Source organism: Medicago truncatula, chromosome 3 (assembly GCF_003473485.1).
Source record: "Medicago truncatula cultivar Jemalong A17 chromosome 3, MtrunA17r5.0-ANR, whole genome shotgun sequence".
NCBI classification, from domain to species: Eukaryota; Viridiplantae; Streptophyta; class Magnoliopsida; order Fabales; family Fabaceae; genus Medicago; species Medicago truncatula.
Genome location: NC_053044.1, coordinates 7,276,443 through 7,291,302, shown reverse-complemented (window position 1 = coordinate 7,291,302; position 14,860 = coordinate 7,276,443). Strand labels below are relative to the sequence as shown.

General features: G+C 33.6%; 2 protein-coding genes across 2 annotated transcripts; one reads left to right on the top strand and one right to left on the bottom strand.

Annotated features, from left to right (window-relative positions):
- Positions 1-376: 376 nt before the first annotated feature.
- LOC11428305 (putative F-box/LRR-repeat protein At3g28410) lies at positions 377-3,682 on the bottom strand. The gene is made up of 4 exons (XM_003598862.3): positions 3,461-3,682; positions 2,397-3,293; positions 2,033-2,234; positions 377-597 (listed from the first exon to the last, which is right to left on the bottom strand). The coding sequence occupies exons 2-3, from the start codon at positions 3,270-3,272 to the stop codon at positions 2,046-2,048; spliced, it is 1,065 nt and encodes a 354-aa protein (XP_003598910.1). The 5' UTR covers positions 3,273-3,293; positions 3,461-3,682; the 3' UTR covers positions 377-597; positions 2,033-2,045.
- A 5,878-nt stretch (positions 3,683-9,560) lies between these two features.
- LOC11443721 (DNA-directed RNA polymerase III subunit RPC7-like) lies at positions 9,561-14,301 on the top strand. Its single transcript, XM_024778567.2, has 9 exons — positions 9,561-9,602; positions 9,747-9,836; positions 11,047-11,179; positions 11,702-11,815; positions 11,941-11,994; positions 12,285-12,331; positions 12,903-13,001; positions 13,878-13,926; positions 14,079-14,301. The coding sequence occupies exons 2-9, from the start codon at positions 9,756-9,758 to the stop codon at positions 14,093-14,095; spliced, it is 594 nt and encodes a 197-aa protein (XP_024634335.1). The 5' UTR covers positions 9,561-9,602; positions 9,747-9,755; the 3' UTR covers positions 14,096-14,301.
- Positions 14,302-14,860: the final 559 nt, after the last annotated feature.

The following is a 14,860-nucleotide window of genomic DNA, read 5'->3' as shown; positions in this document are numbered from 1 at the left end:
GGAATGCTTTGAACTGGCTGAATTTGAAATAAAAAAAATAAAAAAATACAAATTACAGTATCGGTGGAGGATTGATTTTTGTTGGGCGTGTGGTTTTGCAGCCTTTGGAAGCAAGATGTCTTTTTTTTTTCCTTTATTATATGAGTCCTTTTTTGTTGTGAGTTGGTGTCTTCAGTGGGTGATGTTTTGAGCTAATGTTAATTTAGCTCTGTTCTAATCATCTAGGTGCATCTTATTAGTCTCTCTATTTTGTGTTGGTGGTGGTGGACTTTTCAGTAATGAAGAAAGGATATAGAACTCATCAAACATACCTCAATCATGCATTAACTTGTAGGTGTACTAGACATAATGTATAGGAAATAGAAATAATAATGAATTTAAAATACTGTAAAATTTCTTACAAAATACTAAGCTTGCTTGATTATAATATATAGGTTGTGTTAATACTTTCTCCCAATTAATATTACATGAAATAGATAAAAAGATAAATCCCACAAGTAAACACAACCCAATAATAAGCATCAAGGTTTCCTTATCATTCGCTTCATCCATGTTTTCGTCCTTTTCTCCCTAGCTCTTCCGCTTTGTCATACAAACCTTGATTACAAGAAGTCAAAATCATATCAGGGACAAATAGTGTAATAAGAGATTGATAGATAAAAAAAGGGAATAGGTTGAACACAGATATTGAGCATAAGATTCATATTTTATGCAAGAATTACGCAATGCAAAGTCAATAGATATTGATTTCAAACATCTCACAATTCCAAAACAAGATAACTACTATGCCACCAGCACAATATATTGCTCAGTTACATAATCATACAAGGCTTTTGTTGTTGTATATGCCTCCTTGGCCAACTTCATATAGTGTAGCCAATAACCAAATTTAAAAAGTTATTGGATCATATTGTACTGGGAAATTCTTCATTATGGTACAAAAGGGGACCCACTTGACCCAAATGTGCTACAAGGATGTTGCATTGCAGTTGAAGAGGAATTGGATTATGTATACAGAAGATGCCGTACCAATGATAAATCTGTTGGACCGTTAGAGATACGTGTGGTGGAGCCAGGAACTTTTGAGGCATTGATGGATTTGTTTATTACTAAAGGGGCTTCAATTAATCAGTACAAAACTCCAAGATGTATTAAGTCTAAGAAAGCACTTAAGTTGCTTAAATCTAAAGTTTCGGCTTCTTTTTTTAGTCCTAGAGATCCTAAATGGGGTCCTAATTAATTGAGTCTTAAATAATTCACTACTTTTTAATTTGTGATCATGATGACTTAGATGTTTTGTTCAATCATAAAGTTGTTTATTGTAAAATAATTTTCCTTTCATCAACCAATTTGTACTCATCCTGATTTAAGATAAAATTTGCTCATGCAGCATGACCATCTTTTTTGTAAGCTAAATTAGCAACTTTTATAGCCTTATATATTCATGGATTTGTTAAGACGGCCCTGTATAAATTATAAGTTACTAGCATTCAGACATGTTTGTTGGACATGTTATCTAATGTTGTCCAACTACAGCAGCCAAATCCCATTTTCAGTTACCTTTATCTTCCTTGATGTGCCATCTGAATCTCCAAAGCAAATATGACTATTGGTTCTATTGTTCATATATCAAACCTAGTACCTAATTATCGATCACTTAGCATCTATAAAATCATTCCACTACATTATACCTCCTACACAGCCAATACTCATAGCAATAAACAACTAACTTATCATTTGTGTCTAGTAATTTAGTCTAGAGCTTTAAATTACTAATAAGAAGATGAAGCAAATTATCTTCTTTTCACTCCCAAAACTATTAGGACCTATCATTTTTAAATTTTACCACCACTTTAGCTTTATCCTTGCTGCAAAGGCAAGTTTGTTTATCTACGTAAGGGTTTTGTAATTTATGCACTGAAAAAGTAAGTTATGACTAGAGACATCATGGGAAACAGAAACAGAGAAGTATGCAAACATAAAATTGCTAAACAAAAAGATCTCACATTAACAAGTTGAATGACCACCTCACCTTAAAAAGTAAGTTATCCCCAGAGGAAGTTATGACCAGAGTAAGTTATCACGTTAACCTTTGCTGAGGGTGAGTTTTGAAGCAAAAAGTCTACTATTCGACCAGGTATTGATGAGCGTCCGAACCTTCCTACTTTCAGTAACTTCAAGTTATGCAAGGAAGGAAGCTCAACCTTCGATAGTTCAGGAACTAAGGAAAGAACCTAAGCCATCAGGAAGTATTAGGATCAGTTTAATGCAAGTCGTATTGATAAAATTTATAAACACAATATAAAAAGCAAGCATATTAAGACAATATTGTTGTAATTTAAAGTGAAAATGAAATGGAACTTTTCTTGCCAAAACCAAACATGCCTATAAAGTACCTTGAGGGCATCTAAAGAGACAGTCAATGATTCGATCCCAGCAAACTCAGACAGCCAGCTAAGTAGAGCCGATGAAGTCTTCGCCGATTCCCAAACACTTGGTAAATCAATATTTACATGCTTGATAGTAGAGAGGTTGCTCTTGCTCCCATAGATCTTATTCGGAATAGTGCAACCAGTAAAAGTAAAGGTATGAAGACTTGGAACAGATAGCTCAATTCCGAAATAACTCTGAAGTATAGTTAAACTAACAAGCTTGGGACTTGATATGCAAAGGTTTTGTGCATCACAAACCATACAACTATCAATGATCAAACTATTTAACATTTTAAATTTGGAAAAGGGCTCGACACGACCATCATCACTATTATGAAAGACAAAGCTACGAAGAGACAAGCTGGTTAATGCCGGCAAATTTAGAAAATTTGGAAATAATGTATTAAAGCCAAGGGAAAGTTTAAGAGAAGTTAAAGTGTTACATGAAAAGAAGCATGGAGGAAAGCATTGAAAATCAGCATCAACGCTGATTTGTAACTGTTGGACACTGTGTGAAACAGCATATTTTACAATCTTTTTTAGTAGGTAAGCCTCCACAATACTCGCGCGATGAGAATCAAGGGCCTGCAGTGCGGTTGAGTCATCGCGATGAGACAAAACATGAGACACAAATTTGGTGAAAGGATGGATAGTCTCAAAGTGTCTAGTACTTAATTTAAGGGTAGTAACAAACTTCCATAAATTCTTCCATCTTTTGGAAAGTATACAAGTTTGTGCTGCCTCTTTGGTGTTGAAAAATGAGAGAATGTGAAGTACAACAGAATCAGGCAAGTCACTGAGGCGATCTTGTTTCACATCATCGTTATATTTTCGTTTCATTGTCTCGGAAATGATTCTGACCTGTGAGTTAGAAGCAATTTCAAATGGGCTTAATTAGGGTTACAGAGAAATTGAAGGTAATCAAAAACTAAATTCATTACGAAACAACAACAGCATCAACAACAACAATAATAAATAATGATTCAAAAATTGAATGGAAAAAGGAAAATATTGAAAAAATAACTTACAGTATTGTTAGGGTTTGTAGCTGTGGAGGACGCAGAAATGGAGACAGAGAGAAGATGAGCTAGAGATGGAGGGCGTCGCTGGTGGAGACTGCAGTGAACATGGAGGAGACTGGAGAGTCAGTGAGTTGCGTTACGTTACTTCAGTCGTCGCCGGAGAGAAGAAGAAGCACGCGTTTCAGTTTTTCACCAAACGTTCATTTAACACTTTTGGTTCCATTGCTACCTAACTACCTATCTTCTTATCTCTCTTAACCACTCATTCTCTCCTTTATATAGCGTGTGTTTGGTTTTAACGGTGGTGAAAATTGATTTTGATAGAGTTGAGTTTTTGAGAAGGTGTTGCGGTGGCGTAGGCGTTTGTGGGCTTGGGAGGAAGAGTTGGTAGAGGAGTTTAGGGCTTTATTACTAACAGTTACATTGCAGGAATCGGTGATAGATAGATGGCTTTGGTTATTAATTCTGGACGGTGGGTATTTTGTTCGTGGAGTCTATGACATGCTGACATCACAGGAGCAGCCTAATTTGGAGTTGGTTTGGCACAAACAGGTTCCTCTCAAAATTTCTATCCTTGCATGGCGACTTCTGAGGGATCGGTTACCTACAAAAAACAATCTGGCGAATTGTGGTCTTTTACCTTTGGATGCGCGGTCGTGTGTCTCAGGTTGCGGGGCCGTCGAAGATGTTACTCATTTGTTCTTGGTGTGCCCGACTTTCAGCGCTTTATGGTCTGCGGTGCGGGCATGGCTCGGAGTGGTGGGGGTCGACTCTCAATCTACTTCTGATGATTTGTTGCAATTTATTAATTATGCAGGGTGCTCGAGAGGGCGGCGATCTTTTTTTCACTTGATTTGGTTACTTTGTGTTTCTGTGTTGTGGAATGAGCGGAATGCCAAGATTTTTAGTAATCGACAAAGCTCTTTGCCTCATATGCTAGATAAGGTTATATCATCTTCTTTGTGGTGGTTGAAAGCTCATAATGTAATGTTTAGCTTTGGTACTCAGAATTGGTGGTCGAGCCCTCTGATGTGTTTGGGACTTGAGTAATTTGTTTGTATGTTGTATGGACCTTGACATTTTAGTGATTGTTTCGGCACACCTTGTGCTGTAACAATTACGGTGTCCATTTATATATATATATATATATATATCATTTTGGCTTGTTAAAAAAAAAAAAGGATAAATGATATAATGTAAAACGTTTATTTAAAATAAGGATTAAATATGTTTTTAATCTTCGAAGTTTTACCTTTTTTTTTTTTTTTTTGAAGAAACAAAAATGGAATATATTACTAAAAACACTGTAATTGTTGAAGCACAAGACGTGCCAAAACAATCACAAAGATTACAACACAGTCAAAATTACATCAAGGATAGTCAATGCCCAAACATAGAAGCGGGCTCGACCACCAACTATGTGTACCAAAAATAAAAACTATGTTACTAGCTTTCAACCACCACAAGGTATTTGATTTTACTTTATCTAGCAGTAGTGGTATAGAACTATGACGATTCTGAAATAACCTATCATTCCGTTCTTTCCATAAAACCGAGACACATTGAAACCAAATCAAATGAAATAATGATCGACGCGATTTCAAGCCACCTGCATATTCAATAAATTGCACAAAGTGATCTGACATAGTATGAGAATCGACCCCTTCGACACCAAGCCAAGCCCGCACCAGAGGCCACAAAGCACCAAAAGTCGGACAAGACAAAAATAAATGATTCACATCTTCAACCTGCCCACATCCCGTTACACAAAACCGGTTTTCCACAGCTAAAATCCCTCGTGCCACCAAATTAGATTTAGTAGGTAAGCGATCCCTCAACAGACGCCAAGCAAGGATAGAAAGTTTTAAAGGAACCTGTTTATGCCAAATTAACTCCTATTTAATTTTAATAGCTTTGTAGTCTCTACAAAAAATATCTGCAAACAGTTTTAATCCTTTATGGAACAAATTTTATTTAATTATCTTTAAAATCTGATGTGTTTGAACGATTTTTTATAGACATGTTTGTAACATTATAAAAAGTTTATCCGTAAAAAATAAATTTAAAATTTAATTTTTAGGTCTAGAATTTAGCTAGTTTTATCATGAACTTTTATTTTTAGGCTTTGATTCATCGGATTTTTTTTAAGGTAAAGGTAATGACTTTGTGATGGCTCAAAACTAAGTTTTGTAATTTATCTTTTGATTTGAGTAAAAATTATCTCTATTTTACAATAGAAAATAAAATGAGTTAAACACGATTTTTACCCAATTCCATTTTAGGGCACTCCAGTTTATCCCTTGTATTTTTTTATTTTCTTTCAGCCTTGTAAATAAGGATTATTTTCTTTTAGATTTTCTTGGCATCAAATTTTTATTACTTTTCCTACGGTTCTACCCGATTCAAAGGATTGGTATATGTAGTTGCGCACAGGAGATATTTGGTTAAAAAAATAAGGAGAATGTTGACCAATGCATGAGCTCATTGGTTAAACAATCCATTTAAAAATAAAAACTTTCATTTTTGAGACAAAATTTCTATTTAAGGATTATTTAACCAATACCCTTGGATCACTGAAGCACCGGATAGCAAGACCAAAAAATAATAATAGAAAAAGAAATGTTAGCTCAATGACTCTTTTCCATAGTTCTAAGTTGAACATTCGTATCGACACATGGTACTGTATTAAAGGGGTTAGGTGTTGTATTGAAGGCAAGCCTTGCTGAATGTTCCAAATATCTACCCAAAGCCTTCAACTGTACATCAGATTTAGCATTGCACAAAGCACAACATTTTTCTAACTCTATAGATGATTTCCCAGTAAATAAAGTTAACACCTCAAGGGACTACTTCCATGTGACCAACTTTTATTAGTCATGTAGCCTTCTTCTACATGACCTATCCCAATGCATCACAGGGAGGTTCATCGACTTGAAACCTTCAACATGAGACAACACAAATTAATCATTTTTCTATCTTGCCAAAACCAAACATGCCAATAAAGTACCTTGAGGGCCTCTAAAGAGACGATCAATGATTCAATACTAGCAAATTCAACCAGCCAGCTGAGTAGAACCAATGAAGTCTTTGCCGAATCCCAAAGATGTGCTAAATTAATACTTACATGTTTGATAGAAGAAAGATTGGTCTTGCTCCCATAGAACTTCGTAAGAGTACGACTGGTGAAAGCAAAGGTATGAATACTTGGAGCAGAGAGCTCAATTCCAAAATATTTATTAAGACAAAAACCCATAAGTAAACTTAAATTAACAAGCTTGGGACTTGATATGCAAAGGTTTTGTGCATCACGAACTCTACAATTGATTCATATTGGATTTGGTCCTTGTAATATGTAGAATATTTGATTTTAATTTCTCAAAATGAGGACTAAATTGAATATTATAGGGATCAATTTCAATATGAAATGATTTTACAAGGATTAAAACAAAATACCGAAGACCAAAACCAAATATTCTATATTTGCAGGGACTAAAACCAAAAAAATATTTTTATAGGGACTAGAACAAAAACGCCAGATATTTGCAGGAACCATTTCCATATTTAAGCCAAAAAAAAAAATCTATAATTTTGATTTTGATTTTTGTCAAAAAAAATTGACCTTTAAATTATGTGATTTGAGCAAACAAACTAAACCTAAAGAACCTAACCAAATTGTTCGTAAACTTTAAACGAGCCGAACTTAAACTTAAAAAAAATTCGTGTCGAACTCGAGCCGAGTTTCGAGCTGAACAAATTCTTATCGAGTCGAGTCGAACTCAGATGAGTTCGACTGGACTCGACTCATTTCCAGCCCTACCTTCCTTGTTTTATCCTTCATATTCGATAATCATTGCTGCAATTTGCAGGAAAGATGTAAATCATTTATTACAACTTTTTTTAGTGAGACTTATTCAAAAATTCCCAAATAGTTTAGGGACTTATAGATTAATTAAACCTAAAAATAATAGTTGAAAAGTGAATATATATGATTAAAAATTGGGTTAAATATGTTTTAGATTATGTTAAATTATGAAGAACACACACTCCTTACAAGTATCACAGACGATACAAGAAGAACACACAGTAAATTCTAAACTTGCATCACAAACGATACAAGAGCAAAATCAAACCCTAAAAATCTAAACTTTTTAATATGACGGCTTAAATAAACAATTAGGTCTTGAAGTCTTCCTTATGTACTGAAGCAGCTTGGGCTAAATAATACGTTGGGCTTCAGTAATAATGCAGATCGGTTCAACTTAATCTGCAAAACAAGAATCAGAAACAAATCTGGAAAGTCCTAAAATGTCGGAACATTTATAGGATCGTTCCAAACAATATAAAATATTTCCTAAAATATAAAATACACTTTAGAAATATTCTACGGCTGATTCTCAGATGATATGCGCGTTGCTTGATCAATAAGATAAGGAAATATTGTTTCCTTAAATAATAAAGGGCGCACGTACAAATAGGCGAGAACTCAGTCACACTGAACCGTGCCAAAATGTTGGAGCATCGTATCCAACATCTTCCAGAGACGCCTAAACACATGTTGGCACTTTGGTTCCAACTTACAGAACAAAGATATTTGTTTTAGCAACAATGCAGCCAATACAAATACCCAACATAATAACGTTATGGGTTCTCACAACGAAGAAGTCAATGAATCAAGCGAGAAGGAAGATGAAGTCTTTTAACACCCTATCCACGAACGGAGACATTCCAACTACAACTCCGATCATCCATGGACCTAGTGTGGGGGCAATGTGGTCACCTGACTCCACTTGCTTATTGTATTTTTCAACAAATACTTAGATATTATAGACCCCACTTATATGACATTATTGTCTTCAAACAGTTCATACATGACATTATAACATACTATAAAACTAATAATGATGCTAAGAGTATCATTAGAGTATTGATCTAGAAATAAAAAGAAGCAACTTTGTATAAAAAGTGTTTTATTATTACATTGATAAAAATAACAACTTGTACGAATTTTCACGATAAAATTTCCTTTTATGAAATTCTTTACCAATGTTTTTAGAACATTCGTTAGCAAGACCTTAAAACTATTGTTATCTACTACTTATATTTGTTGAAAAAGGACTTATGATTGATATTGGTGGTTGGAAATAAATCCTTTTTCAACAAATATAAGTAGTAGATAACAGTAGTTAATAAACCTTGCTGAGTTCGTTAATTATGTTTTGAAAGGAATACAAAATTTTCCAATCACGGTGTTGGTTCAAGCAACACATCTTGGAATATTGGGTTAACTGTTTGCGGAGAGGACACCAAATAGAAGCAATGACATTGAGAAGCAGCTACAAAAGGCCAACACCCATTGAATTCACCAATTTACTCAACATCACTTAGGTGCATCGCTTAAATTAGTTTTTTTTTTTTAATTAATTTGTTAATATACATCAAAGACAAAACAAAATATATTGTAAATGTCTTCTATGGTTCTTAACTAACCTAATCATAATTTCACCAAATCGATACTTTTCTCAAAGTTTATTATAACAAAAAAAAATATATTGGTCAAGAGTCGAACGAAAAGCAAGTAATGAAATGCACACCTAAATCTTGTCAAAAAGAAAAGAAAAGAAATAGACACGTAAATAAATCACTTTAACTAATTCCTCGTAAAATTACTTTAACTATTTTTTTAAGGGATTTAACTAATTATTTATATAATTTAATATATAATCATCAACATGAATATTCAATTCTCATTACTTGTAGCAACTAATTATTTAGTCTCTTTCTAGCCTCATCCCATACAATTCTAGTTACACACAAATTTATTTAGTTTTATTATAATACTAAAATTATCCTCTCCATGTAAAATTTAAAAAAACCCTTTTTCATAATCATTTCTGAACCTTCACCCCTTTAACCCACAAATAACCATAGATGTTCAACTAAATGATAAATACATGAACTAAGTTTCCGAGATTTGAACGATTAAGTGAGACATGCGATGAAATGGTATATTGGTCATTTCGGGATATGACTTGGATTTTTTAGGGTGTGAGTAATATCTGTAAATTATTTATATAATTCAATATATAATCATCAAATATGAATATTAATTTCCCATTACTTTGAAAGTTGAAACCGTCACCGTTTACAGGTATCTCTCTGACTGCCTTTGAGTGTAAACTTAATTTATTGTTTTATGTGATTTTGCATTCTGAATTCCTCATTTGATTGTATCCAAGGTGTGAAACCTGCAAGTATGATAACAGAAATTCTATTTTTGCTTCTTCTTTTGTAGACAAAGTAAATGGCTGGCAGAGGAGGATGGGGAAGGGGACGGGGAAGAGGCGTATATGTCCGACCAGTGCCGTTTGTAGTTTTTCCACAGGTAACATCCCTACACTCCGTTTCAATAAACAACTTAACTACAAACTCCGAAGCCGACACTACTGATTGAAGGCGTGTCCGACATATTTATGTCCGGTATCCCTGTCTGTGTTAGTGCTTCCTAGATTATAAGACCTTGATTACTTTCTAAAAACTTTTTTTGTTTTCATTTTTTTTTAATTTATGTTGATTTTAAATTCTGCTAACGAGGAAATGAATATTTGCCATCGAGAGAAGGTAGAGTTATTGAAAACAAATTAGGAAGAATTCATTTTAATAAATAATGAAAGCAAAGTCTAATTGAAAATGCTTTTCAAAATTATAAAACAAGATAGTGTGGACAATATTCTCTTATGTTTATTGATTGACGTAAACAAACCCTAAGCACTTTCTAGAAAAAATATAAAGTATATTTGAACTGTTCTTATATAAGGTATAAGTTGGTTTTCATAAGCTATCACATAGAGCTTATGGTCATAAGCAGAAAAACAACTTATAGACATGTCTTATGTTGTTTTTATTAGCACTCACAAACAGTTTGATAAGTGTTTGTACACGTAGATGAGTTCAAAGAAGTTAATCCAAGCAAACACTATGTCCTGGATAAACAACTTAATTAATTGCTTATGTATAAGCTAATAAAGTCAATATATAACCTATGAGTTTCTTTCATAAACAATCATGGAGATTTTCAGAAATAAGTAAAAAACAACTTATAGAAATGTAATAAGATGAGGTGTTGCGTAGCTCAACTGGTATGAGCTACATGATAAGGAGTTGGAGGTCATTGGTTCAAATTCAAACAAAGAAGACATGTAATAAGCTTTCCATAAGCTCTCCCAAACAGTCTCAAATTGTTATGCAGCCAGATAAGCTTAAATAAATCAATCCAAACAAACCTTCTATCCATCCATCAGTACTATAATTCCTTACATTCTCTGTTCTCTGCAACCAAGTCTCTAGTTAAGCTATTGAGGCCACATTAGATGCAATTCTTCATCTAAAAACAAATACATATAAAAAATAAGGCTCTCTATTATAAATGGTCAAGAGTTAAGACCTCATAACTATTTCTATATTTCAGAAGCTTGCAAGCAAGAGGGTTCACTGTTTCTAAGTTTCTTTTCTGAGTATGTATATATATTTATATTGCTACCTTGTAATTATCTATTTTCTGTTTAATGCTTGTCTTTATCAATCTGATGCTACAGGATATTGATTTGCCTGATGTTAAGCACGGCAAAATGGATACTTCTATGAGACAGTTGCTTAAATGGGATTATGATTTTGATAGATATTTTGAAGTGGCTCCTTATTTCTTGGAGGAGAAGGCAGAATTGAAGGGTATGGATTCAATTGCCTTTACATGATATATATTGTGAGAAGGTCCTCTAATTTTTTTGATATGGCTATATAATATATTTGTCCACAAAATTTTCTGTCATCACACTAGTCTCGCAGATTAAAATTTGACCACTTAGTCATCCAACGAATTTATCAAACACGCATAATCTTACCAACTTAGAATTAAAGTAGTGACAATGACATTGGACAAATTTAGTGATAGTTTTGTATCTTGAAGGAATTCATTTGGCGATGATGTCTCTGGAAGACTGTTACAGTGACTCCCTAATCATTTGAAAGCCACATTTAGGATTTATTCCATAATATATTATTGTCTAACGTTGTGCAAAACTTAATTATACTTCTTGCATCGTAACAAAATAAATGCTTCCTGGAATATGAGCAGGTTTACACAATCAAAAGCTAGGCATACACATAATCTAGAATATTTTCAATGCTTATATGGAACCATATTTGTCCCTAAATATCTGGCTCCTCCTGCTTTTCTTGCTTAATTGTCAGGGCGCAAAAGGATGCACGTAGAAAGATTTTCTGACAAGAAGAAGACCATTTTTACTCGTGATTCTCTTCTGCAGGTTTTAGTTTTCGACGAATGTGTTAAGGAGTTGGTTCCAGGTATGAATAATGGAATAGGATTTACGGGAAATGGTTATGTTTTTTGTGGAAAAATATTTCTACTTTTCTTAATGCATTTGAGGTTTCTGATAACAAATGATTTAAAACTAAATTGGTAATTTCAGGTAAAACGAAGCAGACGCTGAGCCGGAAAAAACGTCAATGGAACCCAGAATATGGTGATTTCATATGATCTTTTGTTCTTTTTTTTTTTTTTTTTTTTTTTTTAAAGATGTTTTTTATTTTGTTAATCTATTAGTTTCCTGCAAATATGTGTAAGTTATTCAAATTGAAAGAGCAGGATCTATTTTGGAATTCAACTGAGTATTGATCATTCTATGTACATATGGTCTAGTCTATATTGTCATGGGATATTATCCATGTTATAAGTTGGATCTATATATACTAATAATAATGATAAAGCATTCATATATTTTTCTTTATACTGATCAAGATGTTTGCGTGGCAGGTGAGAAAAAACTTGCATTGCTAGAGAAGGAGCTCCTAGAAGAGCACGTATGCCTACAATTCTTTCCCTTATTTTTTTTTAACGTTAACAAAACAGGGTTAACACTTACAGTCATTTTTTGATTCCTTAATTGATCAAGTGTTTCTGAGTTACGAGATATGGATATGGTGACAGTGGTTTTCTGAATTTTTTAGCTCCTTTACAGGACTTGGGATTGGATTTTGAATTAATCAGATCCAGTCTCTGACCAACACATGTATGGTGTAATCGAACCCTAGCTCATTAGCATCATACCATCTCTTCTAGAACAGTAAACTTAACAGGGAATCGAACCCTAGCTCATTAGTTTTGTAGTAATGTTTTCTTGTTTGATTTAACATTGTTGTGTACCTACGTTTTGTCCGGTGAAAGCCTATGTTGACAATTCTTCCACCTTTAGGGTAAGTTAGTAGTACAAGTTGTTAAAGTTAGTTATATGTTTTGTATGTTAGATAGCTAGGTTTAAGGTTGTTAGTTGGACTTCTATTTGGGTTCTGTTTTCTGTTGTATTTTCCATTATTGGTTAGTTTTAATCAAAAGTATTATTTCTTTGGAATCCAACTCTTGGGTTCCTAACAGAAGGAGGGTAAACATAAAAAGGAGGAAGAAGATGAAGAAAGTGAAGATGAAGAGGAAAATGAAGAGAGTAGCGAGTCCGGCAATGATGATTATGATAAGGTTCCACTCTATCCTCTTTTTTGATGTGTCAATTTTACCATTCTTGAACTTGTGAAAAGATTATGTTGCATTTGCAAAGCTCACCCCACAAAATTTTCAAATTGAAGCTCTTAGAATATAAGAAAATAGTACCAACAACCAACACTGTTTCGTATCTGGTCCATGTCATAGAGATTTGATAAAGTTTTACGTTGGCTGTTGAGGCCTAACACAACCCTCTCCTTTTACCTGGGCTTGGGACCGACCTTAGCAGGATTAGAATATAAGAAAATAGTATCTCATAATATATATTATGAAGAAGCAAAACCACATTTGGTCTGTTTTGAGATAAAATTAGTGGTTCAATAAACATCTCAAAACCGTCTCTAAATGATAAAAAATCTCTAGAGATTGACTATAGACCAATATATTGTAAACAAAGTAGATGTCAATAAACATCTCAACTGTATAACTATGCTTTCTTTGAAATATTTGTAGTTGAGTATATACAAAACTTCAAATATTACATATACTGCTTGCCTGTGTGAAGGAAAATAAATTATAAATCAAGTTCTGTTACTATATTACACTTGGCATTTGTTAATACGCATGCACTATAGATTCGTCCTTGGACTAATGTAACAAACCTTTTTCAGCATTCAATGTAAATTGTTGGTAAAATTGCAGTTTAGAAATGCTTAATTTGACAAGGGAGTAATGTGTGGCATCAGGAATTTATCAGTAGTTTGGGGATAATGATGTAGTGGTTTGAAGTTTGAGCAGTTACTTCACTTTTTTCTTCTGTTTTGTTGTGTGTGGTGGTTTTTTTATACAGTTGCTAAGATTTGTTTTCATTTTCGTATTTAAAGGATGACCAACTAAATTAAAATCTTGCAGAATGATGATGTTGACGACGATGATTTAAATGATAAAGATTCTGGGGATGGTATTATCACTTTACTGGTTCAATGCATTTTTCATTTACTTATCCACTGTATTCCAAATTTCAACCGCAGCCTGTTTTAGTGCAATCAACTTCTTTTTTTTAAGGAATTCGTAATTCTCCAGCTTAACTACGTATATTTTCATGTATTTCAGATGAAGCTATACTGTAAGATATCTATATGGAAAGTGATTCTTTACTCATCCTACGGCTGTTTCTATACTAGCATGGATTACTGCTTCGAGGCTTTTACTTTGCCGATATATCAAATTATTTAATTTACTGACATCAAATTATTTCTTTTTTAAATTTGCTGCTTGACCAGAAGAAATGTAGTTGATTGAGAAGTTAAATAAGGTAATCTTGGGTTAATTTTTACTTGGAACCTCTTGATGACAGTAACTTATTTCATCATGCATCCAAGGAATTGGGTATGGTGTTTTGCATTTCCACATTTCTTCCAATATGGCACTACTTGGGTGTGCAACCATTGGCTTTGATGTGTTAGTAGTATGTGTGTGTAAGAGCATCTCCAACGAGCGTGTCAAGGTAGAATCCATAAGATGATGAGTCGTATCTTAATTTGAGATAACATTAAGTAGAAATAAAAACTAAGATACACCTGCACGATGCGATGTTCTCATGACTAATCTGCAGCAATTAGGAATTTTGTGACCATAATAATAATACATTATGTGGTCATCTTATGAAACAGAAATAGAAAAGACACGATAAATTCAAAACACGACAAACTTAATTTATAAGAAAATTGTAAGAGACAGACATCAGTTACGAATCCAGCAAGCTTCCATCGACGTGAACCTTGTTACCATCTCCGCCAAAGTCTGGAAGGCTTTCATCCTCATTATGATTTTGGAGGTGAACCTTGTCACCATCTCCGCTAAAAGATGTGTGTGCTTAGGGAGGAGTGTTGATA